Raw genomic sequence first — 27092 nt, forward strand, 5'->3', positions numbered from 1 at the left:
TGTGAGAAGTATTAACTCAGACACAAACCATAATACCTGATACACTGACACCTCTTTTTTTCATTTAATCCTGCTGCTCTGAGCAATTACCACCAGTATTACTATTATGCAATATGATGGCTATACTAAGTCATGTCTAAGGCTAACATGTTCAATATGGTAACTAAATGGCTGCTATTCACTAGTCCCTATTTATTCTCTATCTTAATGATGAGGAGTTTGTTGGTGGGTATTTATTTATTATTTACCATTGGATAATGGATATTGAGTGTGTTTATGTAATGTGAACTACCTCTTGCATGTCATACATATTGTTATTTTCTTTCTTATGTTATTCTTTGATACTTCTGTATCTATGTTATTTGTACTGCAGTTCTCTTATGAGCTGACATTTGTAATTTTGTTTAGGCTGCACTTGTGTGGTCCTAACTGACATTAAACGTTCTTTGAATTTTTAAATCTCTGATGATGGTACTAATTTTATTTTTTTTTTCTGTCACCCCAACCCATATCTCTTTTTTTATTTTGTATTATGTGTCATCAAAATATCTCCATGTCATCCATCTGTAACAGATCACTAAATGCTTCACAGCACAGTGAGGAAGGCCAACCCCAGTGGGTCAGCCTGCCCCCACTCCACCGACTCCAGCATCAACACCCAGCACATCTGAGACCCAATCTGGCAGTACTACCTCTACTGTACCTGCACTACCTGCCCCCTCAGGTAGCCCTGCCCTGGCAGCTGGTGCCATGGTATGCTCCAGGAGTATTGGCAGAGGTGGGGATTTCATTACTTGCCAGGAAATGCCAGGGTTGGTACATAGGGTCATGCAAAGCAACATTGGTGTACTCCTACATCAGAAGGAGAGGCTGCTCTCCTTCATGGTTCATAGGAGGACAAGACATCAAGCACTCCAGGAGCCAGTAGAGTAATGGGCCACTGATAACAGTCCTGTGAGTGAGGACTAGATTCTCACTGTCCCAATGTTTGAAAGCCATGAGCTTGCATTGTCGCCTCCCTCACCCCAATCATGGCGTCCCCCAACCTTTTGTATCCCTCACTGTCCCTTTGTCTTGTCTTATTTGTCCTGTTTGTTTGCATTTTCTTCCTCACCTACCCAACTTGCCTGACCCAGAAATACCAACATCCTTTATCCAGCATTGCTCTCTTACTGAAGTAAAAAAAAAATGGGCACCTGTCCCACAAAAAAAATATCTTCACATACATAGCTGTCCATTTTGCACACGTGTCTGCTGGACACACTTGGTTTGGTCCAATTGGTTATACAACATGATTGCGTTGTCACCCCTCTTTGTGGAGGTGACAGTGCAAAGTCAGCTAATGTTCTGTACATATTTTCATTTTACACTGTTGAAGAAATGAATAGCTATGCTTCTTTCCAACCTCCCTCCTGCACATTCTTATATTGCATTCCCTTTCTTCTTCCCCCTGCCCCCCATTACACCACTTTCCTATATATCCCATTTTAACACCTATAATCTGGTCAAAAAATAGAATCACACACAACACACACAAGTACCAAAAAAAAAAAAAAAACAGTGTAACCCCTCCTTTTTGGCCTGTATGTTTACAAGGAGTTTGGCATCACACACCAATGTAAAGCAACAGTGAATGATTGTTTCTTGGTGCTGTTACCTCCATGCAATGCTGCTTAAACATGCTGCACTACATCAACACACAGTAACACACAGTGAATGTAGTGTAAAGTATAATTTCATTGCGTTATCAGTACTTATTTAAAAATAATATATACACCTGGATTTGAACCCTATATCTTCTGGACTCAAAAAGAAATGTGTCAGTGCATTTACACCAGTTGCCACAGAGTCAGCTAAGCAGCGGGTATGTTTCATATACTTGATACTACATGTCATAATTTTAAAAATGAGCTTCGCATTTGTGTACTGCTTAACTATGGACAAACAGGAACGTTGTAGAAATGAGTATCTTACATGTACAAACAATCTGCCAAGCATCTCACAAATTCACTGCTCGATGGTGAACTATGCAAAGTGGACAATGGCATGTATTACTTTTGCTTACTGTCTATTTAGCGCTCATGACATGAAAATATATGTGTAAACAGAAAACAATGAAGGCCCCATCTAAGACAATGTCACATATTTACAATGCAACCATCTGTTACCTCTGCCATGCACTGCAACCCTAGTTTCTCAGTAGCTGTTCACACAGATATCAACTACACTACATACATTAATAAAAATGTTGTGTGATATACTATACACATCTTTAAAATGATAATACACATTCAGGTTTTCCAATACTTGTAGTAATGTGGATACCTGTTTGCAAATACTTTGTAAAGCTGCCTCTTAAATTATACCTGCATATTGGAACACAACCACCAAATGCTACACATCGCACACTCATCAATCTGGTAACATGCAGGAATTAAAATATCTTGACAGTTGAATATTCCCACACATCCATTTCATGCAGGCCTCCCAACATCTACTCCCCAACATCCAGTGCTGATGTCATCCACTATAAGTTGTCCTGCAGCCTTGGAAAAGTCAGACTTGTGCAGTGACACTTGAGTTCTCTAGTCTGTGTACTTAGATAGGTAGGGGGTTTGATCTCACTGCAGTCAACTGGGAGGTGTCTTTGTGTGTCTATCTATCCAGAGGAACATAAGTGTGTATCTGATAGTTAAAACTCCAGTCCCATGGACTGCAATATTTTGTCGCCTGCACATGTCTACATATCCATTTCATGCATGCCTCCCAACATCTTCTCTCCAACATCCAGTGCTGATGTCATCCACCATAAGTTGTTCAGCAGCCTTGTAAAAGTCAGACTTGTGCTGTGGCAATTGCATAAAGTAATGAGTTTTGTAGTCTGTGTACTTAGATAGGTAGAGGTTCTGTACTCACTGCAGTCAACTGGGAGGTGTGTGTGTGTGTGTGTGTGTGTGTGTGTGTGTGTGTGTGTGTGCGTGCGCACTTGCTTGACATTAGAGAGAGCATTTTACAACAGCATGTGGGACATTGCTATTGCCATTTTCTCCTCAACAGACACTTATGATGTCATCACCTATAAACTGCTGTCTGACACTCTCCAAGTCAGACTTGAGCTGTAGCGCTTGCCTTAAATATAGAGTTCTCTAGTCAGTGTACTTAGGTAGGAGTTCTGTTCTCATTGCAGTCAACTGGGTGTATGAGTATTTGTGCACTTGCTTGACATTAGAAAACATTTTACAAAAGCATATGAGACATTGTTATTACCATTTCTCCTCACCAGACACTGCTGATGTCATCACCTATAAACTGTTGTCTGACATTCTCCAAGTCAGACTTGAGCTGTTGCACTTGCCTTAAATACAGAGTTCTGTAGTCAGTGTACCTAAGGTAGGAGTTTTCTTCTCATTGCAGTTAACTGGGGTGTGTGTGTTTGAGCACTTGCTTCACATTATAGAGAGAGAGATAGAGAGAGAGAACATTTTATAACAGCATGTGGGACACTGCTGCTACCATCTTCCTCTCACCAAACTCTGCTGATGTCATCAGCTATAGCTAATTTGTGGATGTGCAGTATTCCCATCATGGAAGGATCAGAGACTGGCCTGTAAACCAGGCACAATTCTTCTCATCCTATATGATACAGATTACTATGACAGAACTTTCAGTCTATCCACATACATCGTGGCATGATTTGTAGGCCATGTATTTTCTTAGTGAAAAACACCTGTGTTCTCTCCAGCTGCTGCAGGTGTCTGGTGAGGTACATATAAAAGGGAGCATTATACTCTGTTAGTGTTCTTAGGTTCAAGTACAATGCTGTTATATCATCCTAAAATCTGGATACAATGGCCGTTTTAGGTACCTACAAAAGGGAGCATTATACTCTGTTAGTGTTCTTAGGTTCAAGTCAATTTTTCATATGTAAGGGGGAACCCCTTATTGCAAAAAAGTCCCTGTTTTTCAAAAAATTTTTACAAATCTAATTTTGTTTATAACCTCGGGGTGGCCCCATTTTCAAATTTTAAACCTTCCTTTTCTCCCATAAAAAAAGTATGTTCATTGGGTTTTAAAAAATTTTAATTTTTCCCGATGCCCCCAAAAACCCCCCCCCCCCCCCCCCCCCCCCCCCCCCCCTCCCTTTCCCCCCTCCTTCCCCCCCCCCCGCCCCCCCCCCCCCCCCCCCCCCCCCCCCCCGCCCCCCCCCCCCCCCCCCCCCCCCCCCCCCCCGATTTCTAATAAACAACTTAAAATCTTTTAAGCGTGTCAAGCGTTATTACTCAACGTAGTGGGTATAAAAAGTAAGAGATCTAAGTGATAAAAACCTGCAACTCATCAGTACTTTAACACATAGCTAGAAAGATTAAAACTACTAGGGTCTATTTGTCTCCCCTCCACATTTTCTTTATACTCCGATTGGATTGTAAATCCGGTGAAAACTTCCTTTTCTGTGTAGTCCTCTCTGCTGAATTAGGCCCAGCGTCCTCACCTCTTTGGTAAAGGACGGTTGGGATTGGAAAAGGATGTTTACTATCAAGCGAATGCATCGAGGAATGGGGAGGAGGTACATTCCCAAACAGTATCAGTGTTACCTCTATTAATGTTCATGTTATCTCTGCCACTAATATTGGAGGGACCCATGCTTACTACCAATCGTGGTCTTCCTCCTAACCGCGAGTTCATGTTGTACAGGCCTAGTCTCATCCAGGTTGTACTAGCATGAACATCAACTCTAAGTCATTGTTAACCAATGTAATATCATCCACTTCTAAATTATCAGTGACTACATCAGACATATTAGAAATAATTATATTAGCATTTCAACAGTATCAGCTATGTCCAAAGTGCTGGTATCAGGTACTATCAAATTGTCAGAGTCAATAACTTCACCCAAAGGGGTTAAAATATTAGATCCAGTGTCAATTTGTGTATGTGTGCGCCATTAGTTACATTATTTCAAGTACATAATAAGATCTGGCCCATTTTAAAGTCGTTACTGTCCCTCTGTAGCTTGGCTTTCTGGTTTAATACACGTCGCTCATACTGTATTACGTTATCTAATAACAGTTCAAGTGCATCGATCTACAGCTGAGGCAGGAAACTTAGCATAAATTGCTGCTTGTTGACTATGTATCCACTTGCCTCAGTGCTTCCTCTCCATAGGTGTAAAAACTTATTCATCAACCTCATATAGTTGAGGCTTTACCTCGATGTTTAACTGCTGCCACTCGTAAAGCAGTTCAGGATATAAGGTTGCTGTAGTCGGCATCTTTAAAACCCTGAGACCTCTTGGGACCAAGCCGTTGTATGCAGACCTCGAAGTGTTGGCGTTGTGTCTGCATTCGTTTAATTTTAAACAGGTCAAATTCCAACTTTTCAACGGCCAAGCGTAAATCTTCTCTATTGTAAACCACATTGTCCACGATAGAATCAGAGTTCTCCTCTATGAAAACGCATCCAATGGATTGTGTTCTGCTCGCGAAACAGTCCACCATGCGAGCAGAAACCGACGCGACATCACTGGTTCCTCTTGACGATCCCGTATCGTATAGGGTAACTCAATCTGTTGCTGTGCCCCCTCGATCATGCCTCCGTCCAAGCCAAGCAAGCCAAACGATAAAAAAGATAAAAACACTGCTTGTAGGGAGTGAATGCTCTGTTGTAACAGCCAAATAAAGTATATCAGAAAAACAGAACCACAGAGCAAAACAATGAAGGAGCTCAGAATACTCATACACTGTCCCATAAAACACAAAGCGTCAATCACAGGCAAACAATACTCCACTGTTGTAGAAGGATAAAAATAGGATTTTATTAACAGACAGGGTAGCCGCCAACAGCTTCTTCAGCCCTATATAACAGTCCACATCTAATCCATTTAAATACTCAAAAAAGGCGCCAACCTAAAAAATCATTTAAAGGTATACATGCTCTAATAGCAAAATACCAAAGTTACTTACAATACATAAAATGTCAGTCAAGTATCCACTTACATAAAATGTCATTCGATATAAAATAGTATATTAAGATATATCAAAACTTTAAAACTGCAATAAATGAGTGAATACCTAACACAGCAAAAACATATTTGTTAAACTATTATAAAACAACAATAATTGTTATAAAGTACTTCAATTGTGTTTGAGTCTCCTCGTTCTCAAAATGGACGTAATGGTACTTCGTCATTAATCCTGGGCTAACATCAGCTCTAAATTTGATTATCCAATGTGTTTCCTAGCTTCTGTATCACATCGCCTTCCGGTGTCCTATTTATCTGTTCTCACCGAATCTAAACTGGTGCTGCAAGCCATTCTCAGAGGTATGTTTGGCAAGTGCATTGTGTGTATGTACCTTTCGGCATGATATCGCTCAGTATCCTGTCTCTTAAACAGCTGATTCGGTCTCGTCATCTATGCTTGTACAGGCTGCACAAGTAGTTAGGTACACCACATCCTTAGACATACAATTCCATGAGCGGCGTATAGTGTGTGAAACTAAAGAAGTGGGATGTACAAAATAGATCTATTAAAATACGAACAAAAATTACAGCTGTTGCACTGTAACATATAATGTTCCTGTGTAGGGGAGATGTGATGTCGTTGTGGATAACAAAGTAGCGTTTTAAATTCTTCTTGTTACGATAGATAAACTTGGGTCTGTCCTCAGTAATCTCCTTAATCTTAGGATCTACAGACAAAACGTGCCAATGTTCAAAATGTCCTTAATAGGACCTATGTCCTTGGTATAAGAAACTGGAAAACAATACGTTGTTGTTGTCCACTAAACAAAGTGGAACTATTACTAGTTGGTCCGCTGTTTTATAGCAAGCAATCGCTCTATCTGAAAAATATGGTGGCTCAGCCCAGTCAAACTGTTGAATCATTCAGCCCTTCTCTATATCTAATTGCACCCCGTTCCATTAATCTATCTTTCAAATCACTTAAATCCTTCTCATAAGTATGTTCATTAGGTGTATATCTAGAGTGCATCGATTGACGATAGATTACTATATTTCTATATATAAACCCAGGATATACTGTGCGTTACAGAAAGGTAGCCTATGGCATGGCTTGCGTATAACCCAGTGATCAGACCACATGCAAGTTTCTTCAACATAAACATCCAAAATGGAATCGATATCAGACCATTCCATTGTAAAATTCAAAAACTCTACTGCGGCATTAACCTCACCATGAAATTGTATCAGTTGGGCAGGTGTCCCCTTCAAATCAGGAAGGGTCATCCAAACGCCTATAAAATGGCACAAAATCCTGATACATCTGATTGCAAAACAGGAATCTATGCTCCCACTCAGCCATAACTAGGTTGCTATTGTTGGCACAAGGCGTGCCCATAGCTTCGCCATCCCTCTAGGTATAGCTGTTCCTGAAACAAAATATTAGAGTTCAAAACCGTCTCCAGCAGGCAAAGAGTCAGGTCCATATCTGAATTGGACACTGTAGTTTGTTCTCCTCAAATAAGCACCCACCATTTCTATACCCAGGGCATTTGGTATCACCGTAAACAGTGATTGAACATCCATCGTGACCCATATCAAATCCTTGGTGTTCAAATCTGTTTTAACATATTGATATAGGTCTAACAAAACTGTTTTGTATCTTTAAGTATATGGATGCTACTATCTACTATAGGTCTAAGTTTGCTCTCTACATAATGGAGAGGGTTCGTGGACCAACCTCTCCTGCCACTATGGGTCTCATTGGTGGTGAAGATATCTTTATGACTTTGGGAGGCCTTGTATCAGTAACGGGATGTGAGACAAAGAGAAATCAAAGATTCGATCTATGATCTCATTCTTTAAATCCTGCAACAGGGACTGTATCCTAAATATAATAGCATCTACTCTGTCATCTGTAACTAATTCATTTCTCTTTGGTTCTCCTAACATTTGCCTCACGTCATATTGGTATCTATCAGTGTCAAGGCGATTCCTCGCCGGGCTGGTATGATAATATCACCATTCCTTTTACCGAATGGTGATATTACCATACGCCCAGCAGACAAGGAGGAGGATTGTTGTCTTTGACACTGATAGATACCAATATGACATGAGGCAAATGTTAGAGATGTAAAGAGCTATGAATTAGTTACAGATGACAGAGTAGATGCTATTATATTTAGGATACAGTCCCTGTTGCAGGATTTTTTAAAGAATGAGATCATAGATCAGAATCTTTTTGAGTTTCTTTGTCTCACATCCCCTGTTACCCTTGGATACAAGGCCTCCCAAAATTCATAAAGATCGCCTTCACCCACCAATGAGACCCATAGTGGCAGGAGAGGTTGGTCCACGGAACCTCCATTTATGTAGAGAGCAAACTTAGACCTATAGTAGATAGTAGCATCCATATACTTAAAGATACAAAACAGTTTTTGTTAGACCTATATCAATATGTTAAAACAGATTTGAACACCAAGGATTTGATATGGGTCACGATGGATGTTCAATCACTGTTTACGGTGATACCAAATGCCCTGGGTATAGAAATGGTGGGTGCTTATTTGAGGAGAACAACCAGTGTCCAATTCAGATATGGACCTGACTCTTTGCCTGCTGGAGACGGTTTGAACTCTAATATTTTTGTTTCCAGGAACAGCTATATTTCAGAGGATGGCGAGTTATGGGCACGCCTTTGTGCCAATAGCTACGCCCAACCTAGTTATGGCTGAGTGAGCATAGATTCCTGTTTTGCAATCAGATGTATCAGGATTTTGTGCCATTTTATAGGCCGGATGACCTCTTCCTGATTTGGAAGGGACACCTGCCCAACTGATACAATTTCATGGTGAGGTTAATGTCATCAGAGTTTTTGAATTTTACAATGGAATGGTCTGATATTCGGATTCCATTTTGGATGTTTATGTTGAGAAACTTGCATGTGGTCTGATCAATACTGGGTTATACCGCAAGCCATGCCATAGGAATACCTTCTTGCACCGGCACAGTATGCATCCTGGGTTTATATATAGAAATATAGTACGTGGACAATCGATGCGTACTTCTAGATATACACCTAATGAACATACTTATGAGAAGGATTTAAGTGATTTGAAAGATAGATTAATGGAACGGGGTTATAGCACATTAGATATAGAGAAGGGCTTGAATGATTCCAACAGTTTAAGGATGACTGGAGCCACCCCATATTTTTCAGATAGAGCGATTGCTTGCTATAAAAACAGCGGACCAACTAGTAATAGTTCCACTGATTTTAGTGGACAACAACAACGTATTGTTTTTCCAGTTTCTTATACCAAGGACATAGGTTCTATTAAGGACATTTTTGTGAAACATTGGCACGTTTTGTCTGTAGATCCTAAGATTAAGGAGATTACTGGGGACAGACCCAAGTTTATCTATCGTAACAAGAAGAATTTAAAACGGCTACTTTGTTATCCACAACCCAGACATCACATCTCCCCTACACAGGAACATTATATGTTACAGTGCAACAGCTGTAATTTTTGTTCGTACATTTTAATGGATCCTATTTTGTACATCCCACTTCTTCTTCACACACTATAATGCTCATGGGAATTGTATGTCTAAGGATGTGGTGTACCTAGCTACTTGTGCAGCCTGTACAGCATTTTACGTTGGCAAGACGAATCGCTGTTTAAGGGACAGGATACGTGAGCACGATATCATACCAGAAAGGTACATACACACAATGCACTTGCCAAACATACCTCTGAGAATGGCTTGCAGCACCAGTTTAGATTCAGGGTGTTAGAACAGATAAATAGGACCTGTAGGAGGGCTATGTGAAGAATTATACAGAAGCTAGGAAACACATTGGATAATCAAATTTAGAGCTGATGTTAGCCCAGGGATTAATGGCAAAGTACCATTACGTCCATTTTGAGAATGAGGAGACTCAAACACAATTGAAGTATTTTATAACAATTATTGTTGTTTTATAATAGTTTAACAAATATGTTCTTGCTGTGCTAGGTATTCACTCATTTATTAATTGCAGTTTTTAAAAGTTTTGATATATCTTAATATACTATTTTATATCAGATGACATTTCATGTAAGTGGATACTTGACTGACATTTTATGTATTGTAAGTAACTTTGGTATTTTGCTATTAGAGCATGTATACCTTTAAATGATTCTTTAGGTTGGCGCCTTTTTGAGTATTTAAATGGATTAGATGTGGACTGTTTTTATATAGGGCTGAAGAAGCTATTTAGCGAAAGCGCTACCCTGTCTGTTAATAAAATCCTATTTTTATCCTTCTACAACAGTGGAGTATTGTTTGCCTGTGATTGACGCTTTGTGTTTTATGGGACAGTGTATGAGTATTCTGAGCTCCTTCATTGTTTTGCTCTGTGGTTCTGTTTTTCTGATATACTTTATTTGGCTGTTACAACAGAGCATTCACTCCCTACAAGCAGTATTTTTATCTTTTTTATCGTTTGGCTTGCTTGGCTTGGACGGAGGCATGATCGAGGGGGCACAGCAACAGATTGAGTTACCCTATACGATACGGGATCGTCAAGAGGAACCAGTGATGTCACGTCCGGTTTCTGCTCGCATGGTGGACTGTTTGCGAGCAGAACACAATCCATTGGATGCGTTTTCTATAGAGGAGAACTCTGATTCTATCGTGGACAATGTGGTTTACAATAGAGAAGATTTACGCTTGGCCGTTGAAAAGTTGGAATTTGACCTGTTTAAAATGAAACGAATGCAGACACAACGCCAACACTTCGAGGTCTGCATACAACGCCGCTTGGTCCCAAGAGGTCTCAGGGTTTTAAAGATGCCGACTACAGCAACCTTATATCCTGAACTGCTTTACGAGTGGCAGCAGTTAAACATCGAGGTAAGCCTCAACTATATGAGGTTGATGAATAAGTTTTTTACACCTATGGAGGAAGCACTGAGGCAAGGGATACATAGTCAACAAGCAGCAATTTATGCTAAGTTTCCTGCCTCAGCTGTAGATCGTGCACTTGAACTGTTATTAGATAACGTAATACAGTATGAGCGACGTGTATTAAACCAGAAAAGGGCCAAGTTACAGAGGGACAGTAACGACTTTAAAATGGGCCAGATCTTTATGTGGCCGAGAAATAATGTAACTAATGGCCGCACACATACACAAATTGACACTGGACGTAATATTTTAACCCCTTTGGGTGAAGTTATTGACTCTGACAATTTGATAGTACCTGATACTAGCACTTTGGACATAGCTGATACTGTTGGAAATGCTAATATAATTATTTCTAATGTGTCTGATGTAGTCACTGATAATTTAGAAGTGGATGATATTACATTGGTTAACAATGACAGAGTTGATGTTCATGCTAGTACAACGGATGAGACTAGGCCTGTACAACATGAACCCGTGGTTAGGAGGAAGACCACGATTGGTAGTAAGGCGGGTCCCTCCAATATTAGTAGAGATAACATGAACATTAATAGAGGTAACACTGATACTGTGAATGTACTCCCTCCTCCCATTCCGATGCATTCGTTTGATAGTAAACATCCTTTTCCAATCCGGTCCTTTACCAAAGAGGTGAGGACGCGGTCGACCAGCAGAGGACGACAGAAAAGGAAGTTTTCACCGGATTTACAATCCAATCGGAGTATAAAGAAAATGTGGGAGGGGAGACAACAGACCTAGTGTTTAATCTTTCTAGCTATGTGTTAAATACTGATGAGTTGCAGGTTTTATCACGAGGACTTACTTTTATACCCACTACGTTGAGTAATAACGTTGACACGCTAAAAGATTTTAAGTTGTTTATTAGAAATCTTTCGTTGAAGGTACAGTTTAATGGTACAGATATCCCATCTATTTATCCTCTAAGGAAACCCAGCACATACATACCACCCATTCATCCATTAATTGCAGCTTATAGTAAGTTGGTTGAGGATGAACTGTATAAGTATCAGGATTCCCATTCCACTTCACATAAGTATAAGTATAACCTCACATTCAATCAAAGGAGAGCGTTAGACCTTTTACGCCGGAATGGTGATATTACCATACGCCCAGCAGACAAGGGAGGAGGGATTGTTGTCTTTGACACTGATAGATACCAATATGACATGAGGCAAATGTTAGGAGATGTAAAGAGCTATGAATTAGTTACAGATGACAGAGTAGATGCTATTATATTTAGGATACAGTCCCTGTTGCAGGATTTTTTAAAGAATGAGATCATAGATCAGAATCTTTTTGAGTTTCTCTTTGTCTCACATCCCCTGTTACCCTTGATACAAGGCCTCCCCAAAATTCATAAAGATCGTCTTCACCCACCAATGAGACCCATAGTGGCAGGGAGAGGTTGGTCCACGGAACCCCTCTCCATTTATGTAGAGAGCAAACTTAGACCTATAGTAGATAGTAGCATCCATATACTTAAAGATACAAAACAGTTTTTGTTAGACCTATATCAATATGTTAAAACAGATTTGAACACCAAGGATTTGATATGGGTCACGATGGATGTTCAATCACTGTTTACGGTGATACCAAATGCCCTGGGTATAGAAATGGTGGGTGCTTATTTGAGGAGAACAACCACAGTGTCCAATTCAGATATGGACCTGACTCTTTGCCTGCTGGAGACGGTTTTGAACTCTAATATTTTTTGTTTCCAGGAACAGCTATACCTTCAGAGGGATGGCGTAGCTATGGGCACGTCTTGTGCCAATAGCTACGCCAACCTAGTTATGGCTGAGTGGGAGCATAGATTCCTGTTTTGCAATCAGATGTATCAGGATTTTGTGCCATTTTATAGGCGTTTCGTGGATGACCTCTTCCTGATTTGGAAGGGGACACCTGCCCAACTGATACAATTTCATGGTGAGGTTAATGCCGCAGTAGAGTTTTTGAATTTTACAATGGAATGGTCTGATATTCGGATTCCATTTTTGGATGTTTATGTTGAGAAACTTGCATGTGGTCTGATCAATACTGGGTTATACCGCAAGCCATGCCATAGGAATACCTTCTTGCACCGGCACAGTATGCATCCTGGGTTTATATATAGAAATATAGTACGTGGACAATCGATGCGTACTTCTAGATATACACCTAATGAACATACTTATGAGAAGGATTTAAGTGATTTGAAAGATAGATTAATGGAACGGGGTTATAGCACATTAGATATAGAGAAGGGCTTGAATGATTCCAACAGTTTAAGGATGACTGGAGCCACCCCATATTTTTCAGATAGAGCGATTGCTTGCTATAAAAACAGCGGACCAACTAGTAATAGTTCCACTGATTTTAGTGGACAACAACAACGTATTGTTTTTCCAGTTTCTTATACCAAGGACATAGGTCCTATTAAGGACATTTTTGTGAAACATTGGCACGTTTTGTCTGTAGATCCTAAGATTAAGGAGATTACTGGGGACAGACCCAAGTTTATCTATCGTAACAAGAAGAATTTAAAACGGCTACTTTGTTATCCACAACCCAGACATCACATCTCCCCTACACAGGAACATTATATGTTACAGTGCAACAGCTGTAATTTTTGTTCGTACATTTTAATGGATCCTATTTTTGTACATCCCACTTCTTTCGTTTCACACACTATACGCGTTCATGGGAATTGTATGTCTAAGGATGTGGTGTACCTAGCTACTTGTGCAGCCTGTACAGCATTTTACGTTGGCAAGACGAATCGCTGTTTAAGGGACAGGATACGTGAGCACGTATATCATACCAGAAAGGTACATACACACAATGCACTTGCCAAACATACCTCTGAGAATGGCTTGCAGCACCAGTTTAGATTCAGGGTGTTAGAACAGATAAATAGGACCTGTAGGAGGGGCGATGTGAAGAATTATACAGAAGCTAGGGAAACACATTGGATAATCAAATTTAGAGCTGATGTTAGCCCAGGGATTAATGGCAAAGTACCATTACGTCCATTTTTGAGAATGAGGAGACTCAAACACAATTGAAGTATTTTATAACAATTATTGTTGTTTTATAATAGTTTAACAAATATGTTCTTGCTGTGCTAGGTATTCACTCATTTATTAATTGCAGTTTTTAAAAGTTTTGATATATCTTAATATACTATTTTATATCAGATGACATTTCATGTAAGTGGATACTTGACTGACATTTTATGTATTGTAAGTAACTTTGGTATTTTGCTATTAGAGCATGTATACCTTTAAATGATTCTTTAGGTTGGCGCCTTTTTGAGTATTTAAATGGATTAGATGTGGACTGTTTTTATATAGGGCTGAAGAAGCTATTTAGCGAAAGCGCTACCCTGTCTGTTAATAAAATCCTATTTTTATCCTTCTACAACAGTGGAGTATTGTTTGCCTGTGATTGACGCTTTGTGTTTTATGGGACAGTGTATGAGTATTCTGAGCTCCTTCATTGTTTTGCTCTGTGGTTCTGTTTTTCTGATAAGCAGCGGGTATGTTTCATATACTTGATACTACATGTCATAATTTTAAAAATGAGCTTCGCATTTGTATACTGCTTAACTATGGACAAACAGGAAAGTTGTAGAAATGAGTATCTTACATGTACAAACAATCTGCCAACCATCTCACAAATTCACTGCTCGATGGTGAACTATGCAAAGTGGACAATGGCATGTATTACTTGTGCTTACTGTCTATTTAGCGCTCATGACATGAAAATATATGTGTAAACAGAAAACAATGAAGGCCCCATCTAAGACAATGTCACATATTTACAATGCAACCATCTGTTACCTCTGCCATGCACTGCAACCCTAGTCTCTCAGTAGCTGTTCACACAGATATCAACTACACTACATACATTAATAAAAATGTTGTGTGATATACTATACACATCTTTAGAATGATAATACACATTCAGGTTTTCCAATACTTGTAGTAATGTGGATACCTGTTTGCAAATACTTTGTAAAGCTGCCTCTTAAATTATACCTGCATATTGGAACACAACCACCAAATGCTACACATCGCACACTCATCAATCTGGTAACATGCAGAAATTAAAATATCTTGACAGTTGAATATTCCCACACATCCATTTCATGCAGGCCTCCCAACATCTTCTCCCCAACATCCAGTGCTGATGTCATCCACTATAAGTTGTCCTGCAGCCTTGGAAAAGTCAGACTTGTGCAGTGACACTTGAGTTCTCTAGTCTGTGTACTTAGATAGGCAGGGGGTTTGATCTCACTGCAGTCAACTGGGAGGTGTCTTTGTGTGTCTATCTATCCAGAGGAACATAAGTGTGTATCTGATAGTTAACACTCCAATCCCATGGACTGCAATATTTTGACACCTGCACATGTCTACATATCCATTTCATGCATGCCTCCCAACATCTTCTCTCCAACATCCAGTGCTGATGTCATCCACCATAAGTTGTTCAGCAGCCTTGTAAAAGTCAGACTTGTGCTGTGGCAATTGCATAAAGTAATGAGTTTTGTAGTCTGTGTACTTAGATAGGTAGAGGTTCTGTACTCACTGCAGTCAACTGGGAGGTGTGTGTGTGTGTGTGTGTGTGTGTGTGTGTGTGTGTGTGTGTGTGTGTGTGTGTGTGTGTGTGTGTGTGTGTGTGTGCGTGCGCACTTGCTTGACATTAGAGAGAGCATTTTACAACAGCATGTGGGACATTGCTATTGCCATTTTCTCCTCAACAGACACTTATGATGTCATCACCTATAAACTGCTGTCTGACACTCTCCAAGTCAGACTTGAGCTGTAGCGCTTGCCTTAAATATAGAGTTCTCTAGTCAGTGTACTTAGGTAGGAGTTCTGTTCTCATTGCAGTCAACTGGGGTGTATGAGTATTTGTGCACTTGCTTGACATTAGAGAAAACATTTTACAAAAGCATATGAGACATTGTTATTACCATTTTCTCCTCACCAGACACTGCTGATGTCATCACCTATAAACTGTTGTCTGACATTCTCCAAGTCAGACTTGAGCTGTTGCACTTGCCTTAAATACAGAGTTCTGTAGTCAGTGTACCTAAGGTAGGAGTTTTCTTCTCATTGCAGTTAACTGGGGTGTGTGTGTGTTTGAGCACTTGCTTCACATTATAGAGAGAGAGATAGAGAGAGAGAACATTTTATAACAGCATGTGGGACACTGCTGCTACCATCTTCCTCTCACCAAACTCTGCTGATGTCATCAGCTATAGCTAATTTGTGGATGTGCAGTATTCCCATCATGGAAGGATCAGAGACTGGCCTGTAAACCAGGCACAATTCTTCTCATCCTATATGATACAGATTACTATGACAGAGCTTTCAGTCTATCCACATACATCGTGGCATGATTTGTAGGCCATGTATTTTCTTAGTGAAAAACACCTGTGTTCTCTCCAGCTGCTGCAGGTGTCTGGTGAGGTACATACAAAAGGGAGCATTATACTCTGTTAGTGTTCTTAGGTTCAAGTACAATGCTGTTATATCATCCTAAAATCTGGATACGATGGCCTGACTTATGAGGTGCATAATGTAGACTTTCCGTACCACTGTGAACACTTGTTTGAAGTTCAGATTGCTATCTATGTGTGTTCCCAGGTCTTGCACCACTGGGTTTCAGGATAGGAGAAGTATTGTCAATACTGTAAGTCCTGGGTAATTCTACTTTGCAAAAGGCCAAAATAATGACACATTTTTTTCATGTATTTGTAAACTGTATGTTTTTGGCACCAGTCATCTGTCTGTGTTAGCCCCTCCTGTAGTATGTTATCATCATTGATTGACTCAATAATTGCATCCAATATGCAAGAATCAGCAAACTTAGTAAGCCAAAGGCCATATACTTTAGCCTGTACTGTTGAGAAATAGATTCCAAACAGTAAAGGGTCAAGCACAGATTATTGGGGTATGCCAGTGGTGACAGCTCTACTGGAGGTTGATTCACCAACTTTCACAGCATGTGTTCTGTCAGTGAGCCAATTGGTTAACCATCTAGGGACATAAGTGTTAATCCCCAACAGGGAGAGTTTCTCAATGATACCTGAGTGAGGGACTGTGTCCAAACCCTAGCCCAGATCAACATAGGCAGTATGCACTGGCTTAACTTCATCCAGTCTTGTCACACAGAATCAATGAGTTGTGACAACATTACAGATTGCCTATAGTGTGACTCAGAACATACACCTACCTGACACAGTTGAATACACACTTCAACACACCCTCCACATGGATTATGTCCCCATTGAAGGGTGTACATCCACATGTATCCATCTGAGTTGGGGAGACAACACATGATGCATGCATGTATAAACACATCTTGACTTGCCTTATCCGTGAGGTAGACCAATGTGTCATCATGGAACTTTTCTAAATGGACACTAGTAATATTGCTGCTGTGTGCAATAGACATGTAAGAGTTATTAATGCTACATCCATGTCTGTTACATCTATTAGATGTCCTCAAAGAGGTCATCTAGGGCATGCATGATAACATTATCATCCTATGGAACTTGACCAGGCCAAGGCATCTGACACAAATCCACATTGCTGTATTAACTCAGCATTGTCAGATGTGGCCATAAACACATATATCACCAAGTGGTTAGACCATTGGTTCACATATGTGGCATCTATATATGTTGAAATGTGTGGAGTGTCCTATATCTCAGGTCCAGTGATCAGGTCTGTACATCAGGGCTGTCTGCTAGGCCCTTTCCTGTCTATTATTTAAGTCACAGATGTCAAGAATGACATACATATACAGTGTCCAAACAGCTGTCCGGAGGACTACAGATTGTGGGCAATCATTGACTCCAACTGTGATATTAGTATAATACAAACAGTATTAATGCACCAAAGATTGCTTCCACAGCCACAACAACACATGAGATGAAACAAAAACATGGGGGGATTTGTTATGTTATGAAAATAAATGTGCAAACCAAGGATAATGTAGATATCACACACTATAAGCAGACTAATTGTTAAATGATCTGTGTTCTGGGGTGTATGGTATGTGGAACCTCCACCAGCATGTGGCCACGGTGGTGACTACTCCCTTGTATGTAACACAACTACTGAGTATGTACAGGACATCCATATCAAAGGCCATAATACCACCATCATTTACAGCCTTCATCACACCAATAACTGAGTACGATACAACCATCTTCCAGTGATGTGTAATTGATGTGTACCACCTTTGCCACAGTGAGCTGTCACAAATCTTATTGGCCATACCTAGGTATTCTTTTTGTTGCATAAACATTACTGTCTAATGGTGTGGAACCCCCATCAAGGTGTTATACCAGATGCATTTGTGATACCTGTTCTGGTGATGCATGCAGAACATCCATAGCTGTTTGACAACACTGATGGTATGGATCTCATTCATGACAGTGCGGATCGTGCCATATAGATATATATATATATATATATATATATATATATATATATATATATATATATATACACATATGCCATGCACACCAGTCAACTAGCCTGTACTGATCATAATGTCACATACAGGTATAGCAGTATCACCCTAACACCTCTAGCAGATGTCAATGTCAGGACAGTGTGCTTGACTACCCTCATAGATTGCTGACATGTCATAATAGCTGTACAAGTGTGTTCATGCAGAGCCATCTATGATTGCTCAGAATCACATGTGGTGTGTCAGAGACATAGGATTACTGGTGGTATTATTCTGATATTGTCCATGATTGTGCATGCTTCTTTTACTGTTGTCCATGAGTCTGTAACTGTGTCCCACTTGTTGGAGACCTTTGCTGACATTACAGGTATATTCAGGCAAATCAGTTTGCACAGCTTCACAATATGCACCTCTCCCTGATTGTATACAACATCCCTGATGTCCTCTCCATTGTTCATGTTGAGATGCTTATATCACAAAAAAATCTTCTCCATTGTTATGTCACCTTGTTTGACTGTCACATATTATACATTTTCACTGTGTAGTACTACTGTACCATGTCAATATGTGATTAGTGTTCCTGCTACAACTGTCTTCCATTTACATGCCAACTCCAAAGCAAAAATGTTTGAAGGACATCAAATGTAAAACCCACGAAACATTAAATGTCCAACTGAGTGGAAACAACACACCATAAGCTCAAATGAAAAACAGCAATACCAAAGCAAGGCAAGATATTCTTTCAACAGTTTATTTATTAAGCGCTTTCTTCCCCATCAAATGGGAACTTCATCAGAACAAACTTCCTCCCCAAATCAACCATTAAAATGCAAAACATTTATTTAAATACAATAAAATGTCAATTAAATAATTAATCTCTTAAAAAGACACTGTGTTTAAATGCTTAAAAAACTTATAGTTTAAACTTTTTTAAAAAATTTAGTGCCCTTTTCTTTAACACAGGCAACAAAGATAAAAAAATCGTTAAGTCCTGGTTTTATCAAGGCATTTAACTTGATAATCCAATAAAATTCTCTCAAGTCTACATTTAATTCCCACCAACCACCCCTGGGGTTTTGTCTAATAACCTTTAAAATGCCAAACATAAATGTTGAAAAGCCCTGACATGTTGTTGAATGTTTAAACAAGGCATTGTTCGCATTTCCCTTGGATATAGCATAAATGTGAGAACACATTTATGCTATATCCAAGGGAAATGTGAACAATGCCTTGTTTAAACATTCAACAACATGTCAGGGCTTTTCAAAATTTATGTTTGGAATTTTAGAGGTTATTAGACAAAACCCCAGGGATTGTTGGTGGGACTTAAATGTAGACTTGAGGGAATTTTATTGGATTATCAAGTTAAATGCCTTGACAAAACCAGGACTTAACAATTTTTTATCTTTGTTGCCTGTGTTAAAGAAAAGGGCACTAAAATTTTTTAAAAAATTTAAATTATACGTTTTTTAAGCATTTAAACACAGTGTCTTTTTAAGAGATTAATTGTTTAATTGACATTTTATTGCATTTAATTAAATGTTTTGTATTTTAATGGTTGATTTGGGGAGGAAGTTTGTTCTGATGAAGTTCCCGTTTGATGGGGAAGAAAGCGCTTAACAAATAAACTGTTGGAAGAATATCTTGCCTTGCTTTGGTATTGCCGTTTTTCATTTGAGCTTATGGTGTGTTGTTTCCACTCAATTGGACATTGAACTGTTTTGTGCATTCCATTTACATACCGTCATGTTTCACCTGTCCTCTTTCCTTGTGTTCATTCCTGCAATTCATCTGTGTATCCCTATTCAATACACATACTTCCCCTGATTGTTTGTTTTAAATGGCAGTCCATGTACCCTTACAGCTCATTTGCACATCTTGTACAGAAGGCCTGGAAAGGGATTCCATGAGACTCTTCACTGTATACACCGTCCTGTACTGTGTTTAGACCATATACATTACTATATGATAAACCCTGGTAATCATTGCGGCATTCTGCACAATCCCGCTAACCTAGCTTGCTCTAAGGTTAACAAGTTTGCCATTCATGTTGCTTTACACAGTTTCCTGGTACACTGTTGCCAGCCATGACACCATGCTTCTTTATGTTTAAATGTGGTATGAGTATGTAACCACAGCTGCTGCTCACTGAGCAAACATATAAACTCCATGTAGGCTTCACATGAAGTATACATGGAGTTTATGGAATCCCAGCCTTGAATCTCCAACAAACAATAACATGCTGGAATGAAAATGTATTATCTCTGGCATATGTTATTCTTGCATCCTTTAAGGTACACCTTGAGAATTAGATGGGCACCTTTAAATTCATCCCTATCCTGATTTGTTTCCTTCCTGGAGGCAGGAAGTGGCCTGTGATGGTTGTTTTTTTACAAGAACTAAGTTTGCCTTGTATACTCTATGAATAAGTGAATCTATTTATCTTAGTAAGCAGCCTCAGTGTTGTCCTAGCAATATCTAGTCTAGTAGTCATTTTATTAGACACTGAGAGGTATTTTAGATTGTGGATGGTTTTCTCTCTGCAGATAATTTTTTTTTTAAATTGTGGCAGGAAGTCAGATAAAACTGTGGGCAGTGATTGCAGTAGATACTGCCCAAAGCAGAATATATTTATATGATCCCCTTTTACTTAGATTTACCACAGTCAACACTGGGGAGTCATGCATATCACTCAAGTTATTTCCTCAAGAACTCTTGACATAGCCAAAAACTGGAAGACAAAATCAGGGACAATTTACAACTGCTACTCTAACCCACTTAAATTGTTAATAGAACAACTGGTCATGTATCAACATGCATTTGTCTAACAATAAGAAATGTGAAACTCATTTTTAATCCTCAGTGATTTACCAGAAAATCGAGGAACGAGCCAAGACTGCGCAGCAACAATCAGAGATCTTTTTGTAAAATCAGGTACAGTTGAGATGTATTGTTTCCTGTATACCTCTCAACTTCCTTGTTCATGATTTCTGGACATAGCAAAAAATAACTGTGTACACAAACAGGGACATTTTTCACATATTATTCTAATTCACTTAAAAATTAAAAAGAACAAGTTTTACATTAACATGTAGTTTCTGAACAATAAGAAGTATGAAACTCTGTCTAGCATTATTGCCTTTCTGAAAGTTGTTTTTCTAGAAAATCTAACAATTATTAGGGACAGAACAAAAATATAAGAAATGGCGAAGAACTTTCTGAAAAAAACATGGCCTCAAGCTCAATGCCAAAAAGTGCATTGTCATCCACTTTGGTAAAAACTCTGTACCCATGAACTACAACATAGGCAGTAGTATACTTAACACCGAAAGTGCGATAAGAGACCTTGGGACACAGGTGGACAGTAGTCTCTCCTTTGAAAATCACATCACCACAGTAGTGAGGAAATCCTTCTATGTGGCTCACCTCACAACAAAAGGTTTCTCATCCAGAAAAAAAGAGGTAATTGTTCCCATCTACTCATCACTCATTAGACCCATTATAGAGTACAACGCCTCTTTTGGTATGTACCTCAGAAGACATCTACAACAACTGGAAAGGCCGCAAAAATACCTCACAAAGAGGATTACCGGCCTCAAACAGATGCCCTATGCAGACTGTCTAAAAAAACTCCAGCTTTACTCAGTCGCATATCGCCTACTCAGAGGTGATCTCTGCCTAACATACAAAGCTATGTCAAACCCAGAGCTGTTGGACATGCTCCACTTAAAGAAATCCCAATCCCTCCGAGCTACACGCTCTAGGGACCTAAACCTTGTCACCACAATAAACAGAACATGCTGGAGGGATAGATTCCTGTCCCTGGGACTTCCCATACTCTGGAATAAACTATCTATCTATATCAAACAAAGCTCCTCATTAGCACTCTTCATGAAAAATCTTGATGATTGGATGGGAAATAGGAAATTCACCCCGGGGCTCACCTCTGTGGCTCTGCTTGACAGTGGCACAGGAAAATAATTTTCTTCGGTGGCAAAAGCCAGGGTACCTTTTTGGCTGGGCTTGTATAGGCCCCAGGGCTGATAGCCTAGTACTTACCTATGAACCTATAAACCTATAAAATCAAGATGTTGCAAAACATGCATTCTGCAAGCACATGGCACAAACACACACACATGCACACATGCACGCACACACTACTTGCTCTCAGCTACACACCCACATTCACACACATATACATTCACTCTTACTCATGCACACCTGTATTTGTGCATGCACACATACATAAGTATTGAAGTCAGGAGTATGACAGACATCTTGTTAAAATTCTTTATCTGGTTAAAATCAATCACTCAGTTTTGTTTCCAGCCTAGTCATTTGCAGTATTAATTCCTCAACAAAGTAAGGGCTAATCACAGCTCACTATCATGACATACTTAAACTATTTCTTTAACATGAACCAGAAGTGTGTACAAATTGCTGACTATCTTCTGATGACTACATATGTCTCCTGACAACTGTGTTGTGGCTTGCCTGCATTTTTTGAAGGGTGTAAGTGCAAAACTTTAACGTCTGACATTTCTGACTGCAATCCTCACTGACTTGCCAGAAAATGAAATATTTTAGGAGGGAAAGGAAAGACATGGGGCAAAATCGGGAAGGTCCTGCAAATATCAGGGGTAGTTAAGAAGTATGTTTTCTCCATGTGGGACCTTTTGATGTATTGTGGGAAAGCAAAGCAACAAAATACATTTCATTATTTTTTTTCTTTTTTTCTTTGTAAGCAATCATGCTGTCCAAACTGCATCTGCATCTCTGTTTGGCAGCAAATAACAGCAGTAAGATGCAGATGAAGGCAGGACCAGCTGTGCATTCTTCCTTTTTTTGTCCTTAAATCGCAAAACATAGATTCAACTAATATAGTAGAAAATGAAGATACAATCTTGTTTTATTGGGCATCAAGCTTGTTTCTATATTTTCTACTCTTTTAGTTGAATAAGTTTTTTTTTCAACCATTGTGTCAGTTGAGGACATATTCCATAAGTCTGTGGAAATGGGAGGGGGGCGCTCACTCCCCTCCCCACTCTATAGCTCTGGTGTCCTTGAAAGAATGGCATTTTGAATTAGTGTGAAGCAGACACAGAGAAGGAAAGGATTCTGCAGAAAATTCTAGCAGTCATTGGATTTTACACAAAATTTGTGATTACATGGTAAGAAATTCCACAGTATTGGGCCCTTTATGAAAAAGTCAGTTTTACTTGCAAATTGCTTGGTTATGGAGATTACAAATAAAAACATTCTGAGTGTCTTGCGATGTAGAAAGAGTTTTATGGCAAGTATCTCTAGAAAGCTTATTAACAAATGAAGAAAAAATCAAGTAGGGAAAAAAATCTGAAAAGTAAGATAGAATGCAGCGTCAGCAGAGTCAGAAGTCATACTTGTGCATGTAGTTAAATGACCGTATGTAGTGTTGTCCAATGATTAACCAGGTATATGCTTGCAAGGTTTGCACTCTCTGTGCAGTGCTTGCACTTTAGTGCATACCCTCTTTAATCTGCAAACATTGAAAATAGATATAAAGGATCTTGAAAAGTAAATACATCCAGCCAAAAAAATATGGACACCTAATTAACATAAAATTTGAGTTCCAAATAGCACATAATTCTCCCTACTTTTAGTAGGAATGTGGGATACTACTCATAAACATAAGTTAAAAAAATTGAGAGTGATAAAAATAACACAAACATATAAGCACATTATGAAAGACACATAATAAGAACTGTAGATTTGAATGGCAAAACTCTACCTCACAAATTCATTTATTTTTGCTTCTGGAAAAGGATATACAAGATGTGGGTCTTCTTTCTTTAACAGCAGTAAAAAAATCCAAAGCCTGGAAACTTTGAGGTAAAATGCATTTATTCCAAACAGGAAAAAAATCACAAAGCTTTCGGGATCAACCCTTCATCACTTTTTGTCAGTAACACTTTACCTGTATATGTATCTTTAAACTGAAGTACTTACTACAACTGTGTCATGTGATTAGTTTTATGGCTTGAATTTACTATTTATATGAAGGCATTTGATTTCTTTTTTTACACAGATGAAGCCACCAGGCTTTGAATTTTTTTACTACTGTTTTGTATTTTGTATCCTGCCTGGTTTACCTACGTGCTGTCTATTTCTTTGGTCTTCTTTCTTTAAATCATTGCTGCCACTAGTAAGTTGGGCATGTAGTGTGGTTTTCTACGTGTGCTAAACAGCTTCAAAAATCTTGCATGATGGGAGATTCAGAAAATTGTGTGAAAATTTAAACCAAGCCAGAGAATACGGACATACCTCCAAAAATATATACATCATGTGAATCCAACATGTAAACAGGAACATTCTTCCAAAATAGGTATAACTGAGAGGTCTGGTTTGGTGCCTCGAGCAATGTAACATATTTGTGGTATTAGAAGGGAAGTCGACAGAGAAGATCTGGTGTCTAATGTCGGTAGCTAGTTATATACCAAGAGGTCTTTAATTGCTTTTTTTTTCCTAACAGATCACTGTAGGCAAAAAATGTAGAAGATACAAGTGAAGTTCTAGAAACTGAAATATCCCAAGTTTTCTGTCAGATAAGATATAATTTCTTGCAATCAGTCTGTTGTGATCTGAACTGAAGCAGTTTGACAGTTGTTCCAATATCATAACCTTTGTTATTTCAGAGTCAACTACCAGCTTTGTTTTGAGATAAGCCACTAAAATTGTGTCCATGGTTAAGACTTATTTGTTTAGTGATATACTGAGATGATCTGCACTAACAATTAAAATGATTACACTGCCTGCATAAAGGTTAAAGAGAACTTTGGAAGATTTCTTGGCAATGTAGTCATGAAAACTGAAAAGTGAGGCTAACACAGGTCTGACCCTTGTGATATGCCAACAGCAGTGTCAGTTGGACAAGACATTAGCACCTGACTTTTATAGCCATATTTCTTTTTTTTAAGTTAGTTATGTAAAGCAGTATCTAAGAGCAGTTTCAATGATCCCAGTTCTTTTATTACGAAACAATGGCTCATTGAATTCGAAGCCTTATGACACTCCACAAATACTGCACCTGTAATATTTCCTGTACCTAAGTTATGCTAGATAATGTTAATAGCTGATAGGAAAACCTAGCCCTTTTCCTATCAACTGTGTTAAGAAACAAAGAAACTGCCCTAAATTATCAAATGGTGATAGTAAGAAACATTTCCACAAAGTAAATGAGAATATGCCTAGAATAACAAAAATTGTAATATTTTAGCATTTATTCATATTAGAGATTTGTGTTGTTTTTTGATTAAATACTAATGACTTGGAAAAAAAAAAACATTTAAAGTTTTAGGTTTATTGTGAGTCCTTCATACATATCTAATTGTACCTGTATTCTGTTACCTCATACTAAACAGCAGGCCCTAGTCTTCAAGTTGTTGGCAAATATTTGCATGATCAGAGAGCTGAAAATCTTCACTTGCAAAATTTATGCACTGGTTGTTTGGGAATTAACTCAGCATCACTGACACAGATGTCACTACATCCCGATGACTGAGACTGTAACAGATAGAAATTTTATTGAATATAGCTTGAGGATTTGTTCTGTTTATCCTTATTTAGATACCCATTTATTAAATCTAATATCTCTCATTCTTGTTTCAGGACAGTATTGAGCTGAGGAATATCTGCTGCCATATGGTATTACAAACAACCACTGGGCTACAGTTTGACTCTGATCTTAAGGAAGGATTTCACTGTTTAAAGACTATTGTCACAAAGCTATTAGAGTCCATTTCTGCTATCCAGTCAGAATCTCACCATGCAGCTGCAGCTAAATCCACTCTGCAACAAATCCTCCGGTTGTTCCCTGATATTTAACATCCTTCAGCAAAGGAAAAATATGGAGGTGATAGGGCAAATATGTCTGGGGCTTTTTCAAATTAAATTGTGAGAAGTAGAAGCTATTGCATACACAATACTTGATTTTAATCAGTGTTTCACACTACTTGTTCAGCCACTGTGAGTTAATAATCATTGCTTGAAAATAAAATGCACTCTCAGATACAAATGCACTCTGCCAGCTATCTAATAGTTGTACGTCAATGTCGTGCATGTTACAGCTGGCCACTATTGATGAAACAAGTGATACAGCACATTTAAAATAATAAACTGCAGGCATTATGTGTCTCATGATGGAAACCATAAATGACTTGTCTCTACAAGTATCCCTCCAAACTATCAGAATTTAAATATATTTCCTAGTTTAGAAAAACAAAATACTGTGACAGTATTAATTGCATCAAAAATATGTTTTTTGTGTTCATTTTTTGTGTCTGACCATTATATACTGGTTTGTTACTGCTGGTACTTTTTATTTATTTTTCATTTTCTTTAAGTAGTCATTGAGACTACTGGATTTCTTTTTACTGAATAAAAGTGAATTTCAAGATGTGACACCAGTTTGATGTTGATTTTAGATTACAAGCAGCTGACATTTTTATTTATATTACTTGAGAAGATCTGTGAAGTTGCAGATAATTGAAAGCAGTGTTGGTAGCATAGTGGGAAGCATGCTTGCCTTTGGTGCAGAAGGCTGTGAGTTCTACTCCTCCACCATTGGATATATTGCTAATACTGTGCAATGCACTGTAAAGGGGGTGGGGTATTGCACTTCTGAGTGTGTGGTATCTGTTTTAGATGTTAAACTGAGGCT

At 38.8% G+C, this 27092-nt stretch overlaps 1 protein-coding gene across 1 annotated transcript in view; it reads left to right on the forward strand.

Moving 5' to 3' along the window:
- The window catches only part of DLEU7 (deleted in lymphocytic leukemia 7), a 122479-nt gene extending 95741 nt beyond the window's left edge, over positions 1 to 26738 (forward strand). Inside the window, exon 2 of the mRNA XM_044084891.1 lies at positions 26042 to 26738. Within this exon, the coding sequence (XP_043940826.1) occupies positions 26042 to 26257 (216 nt within the window). The 3' untranslated portion in view covers positions 26258 to 26738. The remainder of the gene's footprint in view (positions 1 to 26041) is intronic.
- The last annotated feature ends 354 nt before the right edge of the window (positions 26739 to 27092 follow it).

This window comes from Protopterus annectens, chromosome 10.part0 (genome assembly GCF_019279795.1).
Source record: "Protopterus annectens isolate FY-2018-M chromosome 10.part0, PAN1.0, whole genome shotgun sequence".
NCBI classification, from domain to species: Eukaryota; Metazoa; Chordata; order Ceratodontiformes; family Protopteridae; genus Protopterus; species Protopterus annectens.